This window comes from Asterias amurensis, chromosome 10, assembly GCF_032118995.1.
Source record: "Asterias amurensis chromosome 10, ASM3211899v1".
NCBI lineage: Eukaryota > Metazoa > Echinodermata > Asteroidea > Forcipulatida > Asteriidae > Asterias > Asterias amurensis.
This window is the reverse complement of record NC_092657.1, coordinates 3097687-3116406: the sequence shown is the minus strand read 5'-3', so window position 1 is coordinate 3116406 and position 18720 is coordinate 3097687. Positions and strand designations below refer to the sequence as shown.

The 18720-nt window shown below is 39.6% G+C and overlaps 2 protein-coding genes across 2 annotated transcripts in view; one reads left to right on the top strand and one right to left on the bottom strand.

Annotated features, from left to right (window-relative positions):
- Positions 1 to 6342, top strand: LOC139943303 (uncharacterized). The gene is made up of 2 exons (XM_071940126.1): positions 1 to 310; positions 3147 to 6342. The coding sequence occupies exon 2, from the start codon at positions 3160 to 3162 to the stop codon at positions 4246 to 4248; it is 1089 nt and encodes a 362-aa protein (XP_071796227.1). The 5' UTR covers positions 1 to 310; positions 3147 to 3159; the 3' UTR covers positions 4249 to 6342.
- A 1012-nt stretch (positions 6343 to 7354) lies between these two features.
- LOC139942465 (uncharacterized) overlaps positions 7355 to 18720 on the bottom strand; it is a 32921-nt gene continuing 21555 nt past the window's right edge. Inside the window, exons 2-6 of the mRNA XM_071939255.1 lie at positions 12524 to 13240; positions 12075 to 12212; positions 11349 to 11486; positions 10196 to 10267; positions 7355 to 9629 (exon numbers count right to left, since the gene is read on the bottom strand). Coding sequence (XP_071795356.1) covers positions 9315 to 9629; positions 10196 to 10267; positions 11349 to 11486; positions 12075 to 12212; positions 12524 to 13240 — 1380 coding nt within the window. The 3' untranslated portion in view covers positions 7355 to 9314. The remainder of the gene's footprint in view (positions 9630 to 10195; positions 10268 to 11348; positions 11487 to 12074; positions 12213 to 12523; positions 13241 to 18720) is intronic.

The window sequence follows — 18720 nt, the reverse complement described above, 5'->3', positions numbered from 1 at the left end:
ATTAGCCCGTGGTGTTGAAGTACAGTATCGATCATGTGAGTGCGTTGGTAGTGACGTACTGTACAACCGGTAAATGCATTACTCTGATGCTAGTTTCGAATACTGTAGAGTCGATTACAACGCAAAGGTCAAAGGTTATTGAGGGAAAGGTGCGGTGCTTTTGCAAGCGGGCTCATGTTTTCACTTTCTGTCGTCCCACGTCGTTTGACCAGGGATTTAACTCTCCGTTTTTCTTCCTTGTAAGATAAGATTGAGCCTGCATTTTGAAGAAACGGACGGCAGGGCTGCGGTGTGGTGACACGGTAAAAAAGTAAGTGATATTAAGAATTGTGTAGACACGGCACGGTGTGTACTGTGTAGGAATACGCTAAAGGGGTTCACCCATTGCTGTAGTGTTGCTGTGCTAGTCAGTGCACCATAACAATTAACATGTCATTTCTGCATAGTGTAGGTCTGGCCCCTATCATGCTGCATGTTCTACGTTATTTTATTCAGTCATGCATACTGTTTTTTCATTATGTACGACTAGTCTATACTACCTCAACATACACCTTTAGAAAAGCCAAATAATTGAACGACCTTCAACCTTTCTTAAATTTTTAGAGGGCGTCCATGCGGGAATAAATTAGTATTTTAATATTTTTTACTGTGATTTTATTTTGAAGAATGATTGTGCTTGTGTTTATTACTTTAGAGGCAAGGTGTTATTTGAAGAGCACTAGAGAAATTTTGAAGCTATAAAACATTGTTAGAAACTACCCCCTTTGAAATAATGTAATTTTTTTTTTATAGAGAAAGAGGTTACTTGCCAACGAAATAATTGAGTCCGTGAAAATGTCAGGCATCTGAAAGCTCATAATCATGTGCAGCAACTTTTTCTTTCATTTTTTTCTTGCAACTTTGATGGCCAATTTTGAGCCCAGTTTTTCACAGGTTTGTTTATTTATGCATAGATGCTGGTATACATCAAAGTGTTAGGCAATTACCAAAAGTATACCATACCTTTAAAAACGATTATGCTTTGTTGTGATTTTGTTTGTTACTGAACTTAAGTGTGATTTTGGAATATATACCAGACCACACCTTTACTAACTTAGCCTATACTTATTTTATGAGTGAAATTTATTGAACCCTTATTACCACATTTTATATTAATTTTCTTTCCAGAACTTGTCAATTTTGTCTCGTTGTATAATTTCATTATCTGATGTTTTTATTCTGCATTATTTGTATAATTTGTTTGCTCATTTTGATTGTATCATATTTGTTTATGATGTATTGCATAATAATGACTCACATAAACATATTTGAAATTTGATTTTGAAATTGATTTACTATAATTGAGAATCATATGTAATGCATAGTAATTACTGATTTAAGCATATTTAAAATTTGATTTTGATGCGATTTACTAACAATGGAGAATCACTAACAATAGACAAAAATAGACGACAACAAAAACACCATGAAAAGACATGTGGTTGCCGTGGAATACATACAAATCACAGAATGGTTTCAATTGTGTTCCTCATCATGAATTTGTTTTCTTTTGCTGTTAAAACTAAAACTTTATTGATCAAGTCTTGAGATAAACTTTTCAAATTTTGTTTGCAACTGTGTTTATCGAAAACAACAGGATGTGAATCACTTTTCCTTGAGGCAACTAGTCCAAAAGGGAACGTTGTCAATTATCATGCTCTATTCACCTTTGTCTAATCCCAAAACGCAGACAAAGACATGGATGGTCAATTCTTGTCTTCCTGTTTTTCACTTTATATCTGTCGTCCCACGTCCTGTTGACGAAAGATTTAATCCCATGTTGTCAGTCTTTGCAAATATTTCGCCGGTAATATATCTTTGAATAATTTTAATGGGTTTTTTTTATCAGTGGAACTCTCTTCTTTTGTCAACTTCGTCTTCTTCTATTTTTAAATTGTTCAATCTTTGCAAATAAGATCAAGCCTTTAACAATTTGAATAATTGCTGAAATGTTAAAAGGTTTTTGTTATATTGTTGTGTGTTTAATATGCTGGTCCAATTAGCTTTGTTTTCCTTTTTTTCATTGTAGTTCTCATCTTTTTCTTCTTCTTTTCTTTTTAAATATTTCCATCTTTGAAAATAAGGTCGAGCCTGCAAATGTGTTGATAATTTTTAATGTTAATGTTTTTTTTATTGTCTTATTTGTTGGCCTAATTATCTGATTTCCCTTTTTTTCTTTTTCTTTTCTTTTGGTCACATTTAGGCCTACTAATCAAGGACATTTCATTGTAGTTTATGAGTTTCAATTCAGCATTTAGCCTCTCGGTTTATGTTGTTTAAGTAAACCGTTACACAATTAAATATAACGTCATTCAAATAAAAAATAAAGTAAAATATATTATTAATGATTGGATAAAAAAAATTAACAAAATAGGGATTAAAAAATAGTTCACTATAAAACGTTTCTCGGATTATGGCGTCCAATTGTTACGAATTATTCTTTCTGCATAAACATTGCCGCTCCATGTTTTTGGTGATATCTCAAAAACGCTATACCACCTTTTGAAAAGGGATTTTATCTCAAAAACTCTACCACATTTTGAAATATATTCCGAGTTCATCTAAAAATCAACTCACCTTTAATTAAGTCACATACATCAATGGAAAATACATTTATTTTATTAAATATGCGGAAGTTCCTCTAATGTTTACCGCGTCGTGATATCGTGATATCTGTTATTGGAGTTTGGATTTCAGGAAATTGAAATCATTGGATTTATGTTTTCTTGTTATATTGTGTTTCGTGAAGGCAAAAGAAGAAGTACATGAAGAAACATGTCAGACAAAATACTGACATGCTTACATTTGGTTTTAATTATAAGTTTTAGTAAAACTAAAGCTGTAGCTCACTATCACAAAAATAAATTTAAAAGTTATTTAAATTATTTGTTGTAACCGTTTATAACGGGCCAAGTTCTGACTTGATCCCATTATATTTTAACTGATGTATTAGTTACTTGGTAAGCCCTATGCAAAATAATTAAATTATTAATATTAGGCATAGGCTAGAGTATAACATAGGCCTACTGGGTTCGTTTTTACAAACCTGCTAAGTACATAGCGCACATCCTCATCATCTAATTCCTATCAAATTTTATTTCTTTCAGAATCATTTCCATCATGGCGGACAGTATACAAAAACGAATGGAAGAACTATCTGGTATTTATAATGACATTTGTACCTCTAGCGGAACGTTCGGCAATTTCCTTCGATCAAAGCTCACAAAAGACGTCTTGAAAAAATGTAACATAACAGCCGTAGACTTGCGCTATTCCACGCTACTAAAGGACAAAAAGCTGTACTCTTTTAGCGACCACTGGGACCATGAAACAGCCGTCCATGTTTATTCCACTCGGCTCGACGACCCGGTGATGCTGCCCATGCGCGATAAGAACAAATTGGGCGCCGATGACACGTCGTGCGCGCGCATGTTCGTCACTTCTAAACCAATCCGTATTCTGTCCGTGCAGCAGTCGCCGTTTCTTGAGCTGTGTAAAAAATGGGCAGCAGGGCACCACGAGTTGGTAAATTCAACCAGCAACGGCGCCCCCAACGGTGATGAAGACACCCCCTCCAGTGACCTCACGCCCCCGCCTAGAGACGTCTTCACGCGTAAGAACGGCCTGTCACTCCTCGACTACACCTTGTTCCAAGAGCGAATCAGCGGCTTCCATTCAATTGAGGGCGTGGCTTACGAAGAAGCTCCTTCCACACAGCAAACCCCCTACAAACAAATTGCTCTGTTCAGCGGCGAGTCTCTTCTCCTACAGCAAGAGTTTGTGTACCCCGCTAAGAAGAAACTCCACAAATCAGATAATGGTTTCATGTGCTGTAATGTCGAGCCAAGCCGCCCTCAAGCACCCCCGATGAAGAGGGGTAAATCCGTAAACACGCCCCCTTTCGCCTCACAATCCCCGGGCGGGAAACCTCTCAGCACCCCGCCCTTACCTCCTCCTCCACACACCCCTGGAAGTGCCCCACCCACACCACCTCCCCCGTACAGCCAGACGAAGACAACCCCTCAACCTACACCAACACCCCGGCCGAGGACTCCGACCATGCCAGAGGAGAAAGGCGACGGGAAGGGAGCGCCTAAACCCCCGATGCCTGCTACCAGGTCAACCCCCAAGGACACCACGGCTGGGTCGAACGACGATTTCCCCAAAGAGGATGTCCCCAAAGAGGATGAGACTGACACTAAAATGTAGAAGTATAATTAGTTCAAAGCCGTGCAGTTTGTGTTAAAATGTATTTGTATGCATAGCAAAAGACATTTTTGACTCCTCAATGTATCATTCAAAGCAAAAGACAAGTCGAATCTCAATGAATCATGCGCAGCAAAAGACAAGTCGACTCTCGATGTATCATGCACAGCAAAAGACAAGTCGATTCTAGCAGGGTACCATGCAAAGCAAAAGACAAGTCGACTCTCAATGTACCATGCACAGCAAAAGACAAGTCGACTCTAAATGTACCATGTAAAGCAAACGACAGGTCGACTCATAGCAGGGTACCATGCAAAGCAAGACAAGTCGACTCTCTATGTATCATGCACAGTAAAAGACAAGTCGACTCTCAGTGTATCATGCAAAGCAAAAGACAATTCGACTCTCAATGTACCTTGCAAAGTATTTAAGACTCTCAAATTCTACTTAACCTCTCTCTATCTGCAAACAAAATTTTGCTGCTTTTACAAAGTGGTTTTGTGCCCGCATTGTTCATTGTACTGGAACCCACATATCTATGTTGGTCGTTGCTGTCTTTCCGTAAGCTCATCGAGATTTTGTTTCAAATCAAAGTGCAGTGCAAGCTGTTGGTCATACTACACTGTTTTAGTTTTCGTAGCGAAAAAAACATTCTTCACGAAATTGCAGGAAAATGTTTTGGTGAGATATTTTGCACCTCGACATCGCTAGCAGCTGAAATTATTTCAAACTTATACATTGCGCCCTCTCAGGCTTTTATGGACGTAGTCATAATTAAATGTTTACGAAAAGCAGCGAAATGTAAATAATATTAAGTTACTGAAATTGCCCTGTTTTCACCAAAGATGATGTCTGTGAGAGGGTGTGCCAGCAGTATAGACTTTTAAAAAAAAGTATACAATGCGCCCTCCGTCGGCTGTATGTACTTAGATATAAATGTTTTACGAAACACGAAATGCGGCAAATTGTGAATACATGTTTAAGTATTAAAAAAAAAAAGCGCTGTTTTCATCGAAATATTATATATGTGACATTGTATCAGGGTATGCCAGTTGTTAGACTTACAAAAGTTACGCAGTTGTGCAAAATATTTGTAGATCTTAAAGGCACTGGACACGTTTGGTTATAATTATTGTCAAAGACCAGTATCCCAACATATGCATAAAGTAACAAATTAATCAGTGAATATTTGGGCCCAACTGTTCATCGAAGGTGCAAGAAAACAATTGTGACAGATAAACACCCTTATTGCACAAATTTATGTGCTTTCAGATGCCTCGGAAAGGCTTCAGCCCGAAGTCTTTCTCGTATTACAAATGCTGTGAGAAACTACCTCTTTCTCAAAAACTATTACTTCAAAATGAGTCAGATAGAACTTGAGGTCTCGAAATCAACCATCTAAACGCACACAACTTCGTGTGACAAGGGTGCTTTTTTCTTTCATTATTATCTCGCAAGTTCGAGGACCGATTTAGCTCAAATGTTCACAGGTTTGTCATGGTGTTGAGATACACCAAATGTGAAGGCTGGTCTTACCAATAGTGTCCACTACCTTTTAAGGACAGTGATCTGTATAGTGTTCAAACCATTCCCAAACATAATACAAAATATTCCTCTTTCAGTTTCGATGCGACTTGAAAATGAAATTGAAACTGAGTGATAATGTTACCTCTTCATTCCAGGAACTGTTTGCTTCTATAAACAACTATACTTCCGTGTGTGCGTTAACTATGCAGCTTTAAAGTAATAAAAACCTAGCAGTGTATTCAGAAAGGCTAAGTATGCCTAAACCATTCCTCTATCTACTTATTATGTGTATATAATTTGAAATTAAATGAGCTCTTAGGCACGCCAGATTGTACACGTGGCATGTAGCTGGTAACCTTATTCTGGTAATCATAATTTTTCTCAGCTACTTATTTTTTAAAGCAGCTTTATGAAATTGGGCCCAGCTCGGGCAATGCTTAAACAAATAATTCAGTATTTGTCAACTCTGTATGTCATGAATGGCGTGATGTGTCAAATTTTAAAGATGTTTGGTATTGTACCAAGTACGTTTCATTGTGCATGAATATTATGAACAAGAATATTAGTATTAATAAACAAATTAATTATAAATAATAAAATATAACAAAGAGAGTAAATTTTGTGTTTATTTTCGAACAGTCATTATCATTATTGACAATGCACAGGGTTGGTACATAAAAAAGGACGCTAAAAACAACAAGATTCAATTTCAAAGCTCACTGATTTAAACATTATAGAACAGTGCATTCTTGCCTGAACATCTGAGGTCACACTTCGAGCCCACCGTCATTTTAGACGATGTGACCTCTGACGTCACTCGAAAACCATAACATGGTTCGCGCGCATACCGCCGGGAAAACCTTTGTGTTTTGGCAGCCAGCTAGCAAGTATATGCAATCTTACCATGACTACACGTATTTTTGCCCGGCGAATCATGACGTATACAGTGTTTTTTCAACAGAGGGCGGTTTGAATGTCCACATCGTCTATAATCATCACATTTAACCTCAATTCATTTGACATGGCCTTCATGGTCCTGGAGATTCACATTTAAATCCGACGTGCATGTGTTTAAAGCCAATACAGTACCTAACTTTATCCTTGCGGATAAAGTGCATTCTTACTTGGCGCCAAATTCGAACAAGGGGACGAAAGCACATTGGAAACTAAGGCCGTGTCCGAAACGGCGACTTCGGCTACAGCTACGGCTAGATCGCGCGCGTCTGCCTATTCTTCAACACTGGTAGACGCGCTGATCTAGACGTAGCTGTAGCCGAAGTCGTCGTTTCGGACACGACCTAAGAGGGTAGACTTGGTTCCAAGTCTTTGATCGTGGCTTTCAGTCGTCCTGATAGCCGCTACAAACAACGCCATCTTAATAATCAACCTCCGGCGTGATAGCTAATAATGTTGGGGCGTTATTCGTGGCTGGCTGGGGTGTGGAGTAGTAACCGCGATCTAAGACTTGAATCAAGTCTACTGTGAGGGCAGAAATCACAGTTTTGTACGATCTACAATGTGTAAACAATACAACTTGAATAATAAAACACTTCCACTTTCAAGATTGTAGATCAAGGGTAATTTATTCACATATTAATCCGATACAAAAAGTCTCTTCAAGTTCAGAGTGTTATTTTGCATAGTCTGAACTTTTTCTTTTTACAAAAAAAAAAATATATAAAAGAGTATTGGTTTATCAAAATTAAGTAAGAAACTGTAATGTGAAACTATAACTGTACAACATACTATGTGCACATGACGTCATTAGAGTAGGGCGCCCTCAGTTGGAGGTCGACACACACAGAGTAGTCTGAACATCTGAAGTCACACTTTGAGGCCCATGATTCGTGAATTACACCAAAGATCTTACGCCTTCAGCCACGTTCATAATCACCTTTGACCTTGTACTCGATTCACATAGCATTCATGGTTCTGGTGATTCGCTGTCAAATCTAACGTACATGACTTGTGTATACATACAGAACCAATCCCTGTCTCTATCCCCAAGATAAAGACAGGGAACCAGTGCCCAATTTCACCGAGCTGCTATGCACGAAAATTTGCTCAGCATGAAATTTCTTCCTCGATAAAAACAGTATTGCCAAACAAATTTCTATTTGATGCAAATTGCTTGTTACTGGTATTCAGCTGTAGTTTGCTTATTCTGAAATCACGTGAAAATTTGGTTGGTAATCTTGTTTTCTAGCAAGGAAGAAATTTCATGCTAAGCAAATTTTTGTGCATATCAGCTCTATGAAATTGGGCTTAGTTCAGTCTATCATGTGGACCGCGCGCACAGATTTTCTTTTTTATGGTTGCATCACATTTTAGCTCTCAAGATGGCGGAGTGATGACGTCACTGCATACAGTCCGTTGAATGATTACATCGATCTATTACAATCTCAGTTTGTTTAATTAATAATGCTATTGTTTATAATAATTATATAATAATTATATACATAAAGAGGTACGAAAAAATGAACACATTTTATTTGTATAGTATAAGACAGTGAAATAATGACTGTCTGATTGTCGGCCGCAATATAAACCCGCGTCATATAATAAAAATAAAAATGGCGGATTCTTATGTCGTTTAAAGGCAGTGGACACTATTGGTAATTACTCAAAATAATTATTAGCATTAAACCTTTCTTGATTACTAGTAATGGGGAGAGGTTGATAATATAAAACATCGTGAGAAACGGCTCCCTATGAAGTAATGTAGTTTTCGAGAAAGAAGTAATTTACCACGAATTTGATTTCGAGACCTCAGATTTAGAACTTGAGGTCTCGAAATCAAGCATCTGAAGGCACACACATTCGTGTGACAAGGGTGTTTTTTCTTTCATTATTATCTCGAAACTTTGATGACCGATTGAGCTCAAATTTTCACAGGGTTGTTATTTGATGCATATGTTGAAATACACCAAGTGAGAAGACTAGTCTTTGACAATTACCAATAGTGTCCACCGTCTTTAAAATAGAGCACAAAACTGCAACCTGTACGCCAAAAGAAAGATACTGATTGTGATTAATCACAAGTATAGCATAGATGAACAGATTGTTACGAGATATATCTGCGTCTGAAATTATCAAACAATTGTTGGACTAAAATGCCCTTACTTTCATTAATTACAGACTGCATTGTTTATGGTTTGGGCCTAAAGCGTTTGGAGCGTGCACCCTTTTTTCAAATACCGGAACAAAAATACGACAGATTTTAAGTTACGGTTATCTGATTCAACTCTGTATACCTACTTTGTTGAGGTTCGATAAATATAAAAAAATATAAAAAATTGAACACTTATTTATGTGCACTGCGCTTCCAATGTGTCATTTTGTTTAAGGTATTAACAGAGCGATTTTAGCCATTGAAAAAATACAGCTAGCTGCATGCCAAAAAATAATTACTATATTGAATTATCGCATTTTGTATTGTCTGAAGAAATACGTTTACAAATTAATTAACAAAAAAATTAATATAAATGCAGGTCAATAATAATATGTAAATATTTACAGACGCGTATTGTTCCGAAGATGTTTTAGAAGAAGCCACATTGACACGGGCACGGGTCGTACTCGTCGGCACACCAGCAACACTGGAAGTGAATACCGCCCTCTATGGTCAACTCGTCCCTGTAATCACCGCCTCTTGAGGGCAGTAGACTCCTTCTGAGTCTGTTGATGATGCTGATGTCGTCACCGTCGCCCACCTGTTGTGCCCAGAACACGGGGACGTTGCGACAGGTCTCCGTGATGGGACCGGATATCTGGCCGAGAAGCTGCTCCGGGAGCTCGAGAGATAAAGTCACCCGGAGCTGCTCGATGATCGGCTTGGCTGAATTTCTGCGAATTTTCTGAAAGAAAATATCAAAAGCGGAACAACGGAATTAGTGAAAGGGGTCAAAATAACATGCAGAGATTGATCATCGTTATGTGGACTTTAGTTTCTAAGAAATGTTGTTTTGCTGTTTCCACATGTTGTACTTTGCACCATCGAATGTAGCCTGAACATCTGCTGTCACACTACGAGACTCATGAATTACCCCAGAGATCTGCCTCAGCCCACGTCCATAATCATCTTTGACCCTGCGTTCATTTCACATGGCCTAAATGGTCATGGAGATTCGCAGTTCAATCTGGCGTACACGTGTATACATACAAAGCCAATACCAGTCCTTTTAAGGGGACCAGTCTATAAGGATCACGTTATAATATACTTTGTTTCTCATAAAAGTTGTTTTGTTGTTTCCACATGTGTTTTCGCATCAAAGAATGTAACAGCTGCACTGGCGACCAAACCATGAACTGCAAATTGTATCCACCATTCATAAAAGCTACTGTTTAAAACCACAAAGAAGCAGTATTTGGAGCGGCCATTATTTTCTTTATCTATGTATATCTGTTCCCGTAATACACTCACCAGGTTTTGCATGTCCTCAAGTCTCGCGAGAAGACAAATACCGGTCTCCTCCAGTAATATCGCCCTGTAGCCCTAAATGAATAAACACAGAAATATACAGATCAATTATTCTTGTTGCGCATTATAATTACTAGAATATTGCACCCTTTTACCGACAGTCAAAGGAAAATACATCAAACACATTGTTTATGAACGTACGTTGTAGCCAATGTTATCACTGGTTCTGTAAATCCAATACCTGTCCCTATATCCTTTACGGATAGAGACGGTGGACATTAATTTTACAAGTCCGATTTCACAAAGCAACAAAATTCATCGCAAGACAAAATGTCAGTATCACCATAGAGATTTGTATTGTGACATCACACTTTACTTAGCAACTACGATTGATTTGAAGTTGCGATCAATTTGAGATCTTTATGAAGCCGAGCCCCGGAGCAGGGTCCTCTGACGTCATATCCACATCCGGGCCAGCATGACCCCGTTTTGGTGTCAAACTCATGACTCAGAATTGGTCTCTAATAACTCGGATCCCTAGTTATTTTGACCCGGAAAAACTGACTCATCACACTGACCGGGAAAAACATTGTCATTGTCCTTGATCTGGTTGCATTCTTGTAGGGTGTCTTTTGCTACCTGTCAACGGTAGTTAAAACGGAAGCACTATAGGGGATTCATGCCAACATCGCAACCACGAACATCAGTAATATTCTTTGCATGTTTATGGGATTTGAGGCATTGCATGGTGAGGTATCAATAATTTAGTAAGCAGTAACACCATAGGTGTATATACTTGCTATGTAGATTACGTTCTTTTGAGACCTTGTCTTGCTTTATATTCTACTACCATGGAGTAGATTTTCGGAATTCGGGAGACTTCTCGAAACAATATTGTCCTATTTATTAACTACTACCTGGGCGGAAGGTAGAAAATCAGCCAGGCCACGGAAGCCTCAATTGCCCCTGATCTTGGCCTTGGTGCCCCTTCAAAAGTTTCCCATTGACTTTAAAGATCTTCCAATGGAAGTGCCCTTTGCCAAATGAAAAATGGCCTTGCCCTTTCAACATGTTAACATTGGCGCTGTTGGATTTGTCAAAAAATACAAAATGAATGAATGCATGAATACATGAATAGATTAAGAACATATTTTACCTGTGCCTCATCTCGTACTATTGTGAACAGTTTGCCACCACCTCGTTGAAGAACCGTCAGCTTCTGAGGTCTCATTTGAAGGTCAGTCTCGATGACCTCTACCCTGTCGTTACTCATGAAACCGATCGTGCAGGATTTCTGACATGAATAAATTTTAAAATACATGAATACTCAGAGATAGCTGTTACATGTCTATCGTGGATGATTTTTTAAATGAATTACGTAACGAAAGGTGCTTAAGGGCGCTTAAGAGCACCGAACTCAAGCTCTTGCGTTTCTGCTCGGTAGAGTGTAGGTTCCAGTCCCGGTCGTGACACTTGTGTCCTTGAAGGGTTTTGCTGATCTAGTGGTTGACCATTACATGAATACTCACAGTGAATGAAGATGTCAATATGTAATCAAATTTACATGTACAAATGTTAGCTTCATAGTCGTCAGATTGTTGGGCAAAAAAGTGGATATCACACAGATCAATGTTTTCAGGAGAGTCGCGTTAATACATTGTACTGAGACGACATTTATTTTTTTAAGTGACATTGTTTTACTCATTATCAAAAACTCACCACCTCAGCAAATAATATTTTTAGAGAAGCTTTCTACCACAATATTATCTTCAAACTGTGTAAATTGAATGTAAATCTGTTGACATTGTGTTTTGTGTCCTACACATAGTACCTAAACCCTTTACCATGAAACCAAGACGAAATTTAGCCGTTTAATACTTACGGGCGTGCAGAGGGTTCGATAGTCCGTGACCGGTATCGGGTACCGGACCACCGTAAACTCCTGGGGAGTGGTCAGTTTCGGAACTCGCTCCTCCTTCACGACTTGGAGAGTGTCTTGAAAAGTAGGAACAAAGTAATCCTAAAAACAAAAACAGAATGAATAAAAAAAAAAATGCAAAAGATGGTTAACGACCTGACGTATCGACCCAAGCAGATTCTTTCATACTTAAAGGCTACATAGCAACAAAACGTTATCTTAGTGTAAACAAGGCAAGCAGACAATTTTGAATGAAAAGATTATTGATTTTAACTTGAAAGTTTTGCGCGTGATAACAATGTTCGTGCCACGGTTCGCCCTAAACCATTTCAGTATGCAAATTAGCTTGCATAACTATTGACTTTGGTGTTCACGCAGTCGTTTTGGGTTGTTGTTTTTTGTGTTCCACTCACCCCACTATTTTCTCCTTCCTCGTCATCACCAGAGCCAGACCCGGAAGCACTGTCCACATCGGGGTCACTTCCGGTGTCGTAGCTGGGGTCATAGGTCGAGTAGTCTGATCCACCACCGGTCGGCCTGTACGGAATTTCAACATAATCCCCGCCCTCAGCATCCGGTATGAACCCTGACCCCGAGATTACCTCCGGGTTATCCGACTCGTCGTACTCGCTGTAGTCATAAGGTCTCCCAAAAATGGAGGAGTACAACGGCGCGGAGAAACTCTCCCAAACCGAGGATTTAGACTCGTCCACAGAGGGCGCTGTTTCCGTCGTCTGCTCCTCATGATGAGTTGGTTTAGCGGTCGTTGTTGCTGATTGGCTGGAACCTCGGTCTCCCTCATCAATGACGATGTCACCGGCATCAGTGGCTACCCCTGGCATCGCGGTGAAAGATTCTGTGACGTCATCTTGACTTTTGTCCCCGTGTGGCGTGTGACCCGCCGCAGCCTCGTTTTCGGTTTTACCAACGGAAGTTGGCAAGATACCAGCGTGTCCATGGTTCCCATCGAACAGGCCGTAATGGCCGATGTGTGACGAGTGGTGGAATGATAACCACAGTGTTATGGCGCCCAGTGTACCAGCGACAAGGATGAGGGTTGTTAGGACGACGGCGCATGCGCAGATCGCTGCTCTTTTAACCTCCGTTCTGCTTGCTCTTTTCAACGCAACCTTGAAGAGTGAAAGAGATAAAAGAAATAATAAGTTGAAATGGAGGTCACAACTGCGTTTAACTGTAAATTCGACGAAAAAATTGTGCTTACAAAATAAGCAATCCCATGAAATTAAAAGTTAACGGCCGACTTGTCATGTAAAGAGAAGTACGTGAGAGAATGTACAGCTCACAACAAAGTCTATTATTACGAAAATAATCGGTCATCCATCGCATGAGTAACTTAAAAAGCTGACAAAACCAGCAAGTCATCAGTATTGGAGAGTTGTGCGTGTTTATTACTTGGTTCCTGTATTACCATTGTGACTCGTGACATCAAAGTATGTTCCCAGGCCCAATAACCTCAGATCTAAACGTCCGATTGTCGCGGTTAAACGTTTCATTATTTTTTGCAACTTCGGTGACACCAATTGAGCCCAAATTTCCACAGGCTTGTTAGTTCATGGAGGTATGTTCTACTTCCATGGATTGTTGGTGAATTATGCTGGCACACACCAGAGGGTGCTGGGCCCAATTTCATAAATCTGTTAAGCAGAAAGTACTGCTACACACATTTCTATGCTAAGCCAAAATTGAGTGGGGCACAAGTCACAACGATGTAGACTTTATAATTTTGGCTGGTAACCAATTTCTGTTAAGCAATACTTTTCTGTGCTAAGAAAATTTGTGCGCTTACAGGCTTATGAAACTGGGTCGGGTCAGGACTGGTACTCCAAGGGGGCAACGAAGGCGGCGATTGCCCCGATGGCCCCTGGCCGTTGCCTTGGTATCAGTGAAATGCTCCAGTACTACAATAGGGTTCTCACACAAGGAATAAATGCCCTGTTAGTGCTCTTGTCCTTTCAAAAAATTAAGCTTACATGCCTGCCCTGATCTTTGACAATTGCCAAAAGTAAGAGTTGTTGAGTAACGATAAGCACATTTTGGTGGCAAATAATGGTGGGTCAACCATCACTATGGACTTGTAGGTCAACCCTTCACTCACGAACGCGGGATTGCTCGCATGGGACTACGTGTGCGTCTTGACTTTTACGAGCCGGTGACGCGGACGACCACACACGGGCAAAAATTCTAGCCGAATACTTGCGTTGGTAAAAAAATATGCAACAGATAACGTTATCTTATGATATCAAAATGTTGCCTACTCAGTTTCATCAAAAACATACCTTATTTGTTTGGGGTTTGTGTTTGAAGCTTTGCATATGGTGTGAGCAAAATTAAGAAACATTGCGAGAAATAGTATTGCCGAATACCTGCGTAGGTAAAACAATATGCAGCACAGATAACAGAAGCGTCATCTTTTTGATATCAAACGTTGCTTAGGTATGCCTACTTGCAGTTTCCTCGAAAACATCGTTAATATTGTTGTTGAGTGGGGGTTGTTTGGTTTGACGTTTTTTGCATGATGTGGACAAATAAGAAGAATTGCCGAATATCTTATGATGTCAAACTTTGCTGATAAAATTATACTCGTTGTATTTTTTCCTCGATGCTTTGACCTAGCCCTATATATAGGACTTTTTCTCTGTGCTATACACGGATACTGTAGTATATACGAAAGTGAAAGTGTAATGCCGTCAGGGCTAGCTTTGACCATGCTTTGACAAACACATTCTGGTTCTTTGGAGGTTTTGCGGTGTTTGAAGATTTGATGGTGTGTGACAGATATTAAGAAATATTGCAAGAATTCGTATACTTCACATAATATAGAGGCAACCAAGGCGATTGCCCCCATCCCCCTGCCCTGGTCATTGCATTGGTGCCCTTGAAATTGTGATGCTTGAAGCTTTGCATGGTGTGGAAAAAAAAGATTGCGAGAATTACTTCACATGTAAGTAAAGTCTTGATTGTTGAACGCGGTGCTGGGGTCGAAACGTCGGGCCAACAATGTGTTTTTGGGGAAAGTTTTAAAGGGTGTATGAACTTTTTGTAGGACAAAAAACACAATGTCCACAGATTTACACTTAACTTACACAGTTTGAAGATAATGATAGTAGAAAGCTTCCCTGAAAATATTACTTGCTGAGGTGCTGTAGTTATTGGGTAATGAGTAAAACAATGTCATGAAAATAATTTTCGTCCCATGAGACGAAAATTATTTTAAGCATTTACAAACGTATTTTCATTACATTGTTTTACTCATTTCTCAAAAACTACAGCACCTCAGTAAGTAATATTTGAAGGGAAGCTTTCCACTATCATTATCTTCAAACCCTAGTTTAATGTAAATCTATGGACATTGTGAAAAAGTACCCAAATTCTTTAAAACAAGGACATCATGTTATTTGGTCGAGTTCGTGGAGGGTCTTAGGGGGGGGGGCACATACAGACGCCACATGTTCCAAGCAGAAGATTCCAGAAAATCTGATGAACTTTGTGTGTTTTCTGGCACTCTTGGTGATGTGTAAATCAAAAAAAAGTAGGCTGAGGTACCTCCAAGCATGGAGGTAGCTCCTCCATAGGCTTGAACCGCGACTGAACTCTAATTCAATTATCACTGCGTCCCTTGTGTACATGTACACGGGACAAGCAAGGGTTGATGGGTTGAACCACACCACCTCTGACCTTTTCGGTGTGTTCATAGAGCAAGGTGTATTCCAACATAAAATAGGCACAAAATAAAATGTGAAAATCGGGACTCGATATTGGTCATCGAAGTTGCAAGAGAAAAATTGTACCCGCTGCTCAAATATAAGATTCGAACTACCTTGATATAGTTACCGGGCAATCTCGCAAATGGTAAGACACTGCTCTAGAATTGCTAAGGTCGTGGGTCGAGTATCATGCTTGTGATGTTTCGTGACATAGCTCGGGAAAATACTGCAGTGCCAACACACAAATGATCGGTGTGCAAGGGGTAAACCAAAATTAAAATTGTATAAATTGAAAGTTTATGCAGAGGAAGTTTATGTCATCAATTGATTTCTCCTTTTAAAATGATGGATTGCACCACACACTATATATAGTTAGACAAATCGTGTAGATTATACCTTCTATGATTGTACGTACACCAAGTATACCTATAGTAAGATATGCTAAAGTTACTCCACGTCATTATAAATATAAAATCCCAAGAAAAACGATCTTCAGTAGAAAGAAATGTTTTGAAAAGACCACAACTGTCAGTCACCAACTTCTGACACCTTACAAGCTCGTCTAATTTCATGACAGGTTATCTTGACAGGGGTTTGTCAAGTAGAGACTCGACGCCCTTTCCATTCACGCTCCAACCCCCCATTCACTTAGCACAGCAACGGGGGACAACATCCAATACCCACTCGGTAAATTCCATGTACCACTAGTGTGCACCTGTGATCAATTGTAATTACCCTTGAGCCTACCCCGTAACAAGGGTACCATATCACCGTGTTTTCTGAAAGAACTTCTGGTACGGGTACTGTTCCCGGACAACAACACAAAAAAAATCGCCACCCGTAGTGTTTCTTTCCAACCGCGATTTCGTTAGTCCTGTATTCTTTTTCCTTTTTATATTATCCGATCTAAACTCCCTTTTGCACTGTGGTATATAGAAGGGGGGAAGGAAACACAAATCTTTGATGTCTGTGTTCTCGAAGCGGATTTCCAACGGGGGGTTTTGTGTTCCACCTATTGTGCACCGAGTCGGAAGTGTATTTGTCGTGGGGTTGAAAGGCGCGATTCCCCGGGGGTTGTTTAGGAGTGTGGAGCCCGCTCTAAGCTGATCAAACATTCCCCATTGGTCGTGCCGTATAGTCGGACCCATTCTTCCGAATAATTCGCTTTTGAATTTCGGATTCTATCCCAGATAACCTGGAGGTTTTACCGCCTTTATTTCTCAGATATAATTTTGTTGTCGAAAAGTCCGTATGGATTTTGAATTGAGAATTTTGCACTTTTGTGTGGTTGGACTATAGTTTGAAGTTTTTAGAGTGTAGTACGATTTATTAATGTAACTATTCAATAGAATGACATTTTCAATCTTAATTAAAGTAGACATGTAATTATTGCGGTTATATGTTATAGTAGTACCGGAAACACATACATAATGTTTTGACGCTTACAATAAATCGGGTACCAGAACATTCTATTGTCAAATTTAGCCTCGCGTCAAGCACTCACGCCAGAGAAACGTGTTAAAGGCAGGGTGTACTTTTAATAAACTAAAACCTGGTTAATAGCGCTGGAGAGTTGTTGGTATAATAAAACATTGTTAGAAAAAGCCCATTTAAAGGAACTGGACACTATATTGGTAATTATCAAAGGCCAGTCTTCTCACTTGGTATATCTTAATATATGCATAAAATAACAAACCTGTGAACATTTGAGTGTGGATAATTGTATTCTTCTTTTACAACATCTTTCTAACCAATGCATTTGATAACAAACGGTTACAAACGCTTTTTCAAAGACCAACTCGACCGATCCAAGGCAACGTGTTCCTTTAACACCTGACGCCTAGTCAAAACTCACTCCAAGTGGCCCGACTGGCTAGTTCGGTGTTGAAAAACATCCCCATTTAATTTGAAATACGTAAAAGTGAAAAGTAGATGGTCTAGTGAAAAGACAAGCTAGACTGGTCCTGCTGGCCAGTCACTGAAAACCCCCGGTGCAACTGCGTGCTTCACAGCAGTCGTCCCCAAACGGCATGTGCTGTGCTGGGGGAAAAGTGCTTCAGGGCAGGGCGGGGTGGTCGGACCGCACGCCCTTTATAAAATACACAAGAGTTAATACTGTCTTGCGGATACAGGAGGTTTGTTAATGAGTTGTCTTATCTCATGAAGTGTCTGCCTCTGAGTCTGGGACCTAATGGTATGATTCACGATCTGTAAGCTGTTTTCCCCTCCATCTATATACGTCACTGACTGATGAGCTGTGAATCTCAACAACTGATCACTGATGTGGATTTGGCGTGCAGAGTCATGATTAGTCTTGCGGTCAAGTCATTTAAGGCACATTACACTGTTGGTAATTGTCAAAGACATCCCAACATATGCATAACACAACAAATCCATGAACATTTTGACTCAATTGGTAATCAAATTTGCAAGAGAATAATGGAAGAAAAACTCCCCTCCCTTGTTGCACAATTAATTGGTGTGATCCAGATGCCAAAAAGGCTTCAGACCTGAAGTATTTTAATACTTGTGTGAGAAATTACCTCTCTCTCAAAAAACTATGTTACTTCAGAGGGAGCCGTTTCCCATGATGTTTTATACTATCAACAGCTCTCCGTTGCTCGTTAACAAGTACGGTTTTTTGGGTAACAATTATTTTGAGTAATTACCAATAGTGTCCATTGTCTTTAAATGGTCCGTTTACGTCGGTACACGTTCAATTTGGGCTTTTGAAAAGGGCCGATCGATCGATGTAAAAGACTGACCGATGATCAGAACGTTTTGCTCATTCGGCGTTCCAGATATAGTTATGAGTTCTTACACGATTACTTCGAAGTGAAGATTTCCTCTTTCGAGATAACGCTGGTTGGATGATACATGGGGGA

Coding starts and splice junctions, on each gene's coding strand:
- LOC139943303 (XM_071940126.1), top strand. CDS start 3,160: ATGGCGGACAGTATACAAAAACGAATGGAAGAACTATCTGGTATTTAT.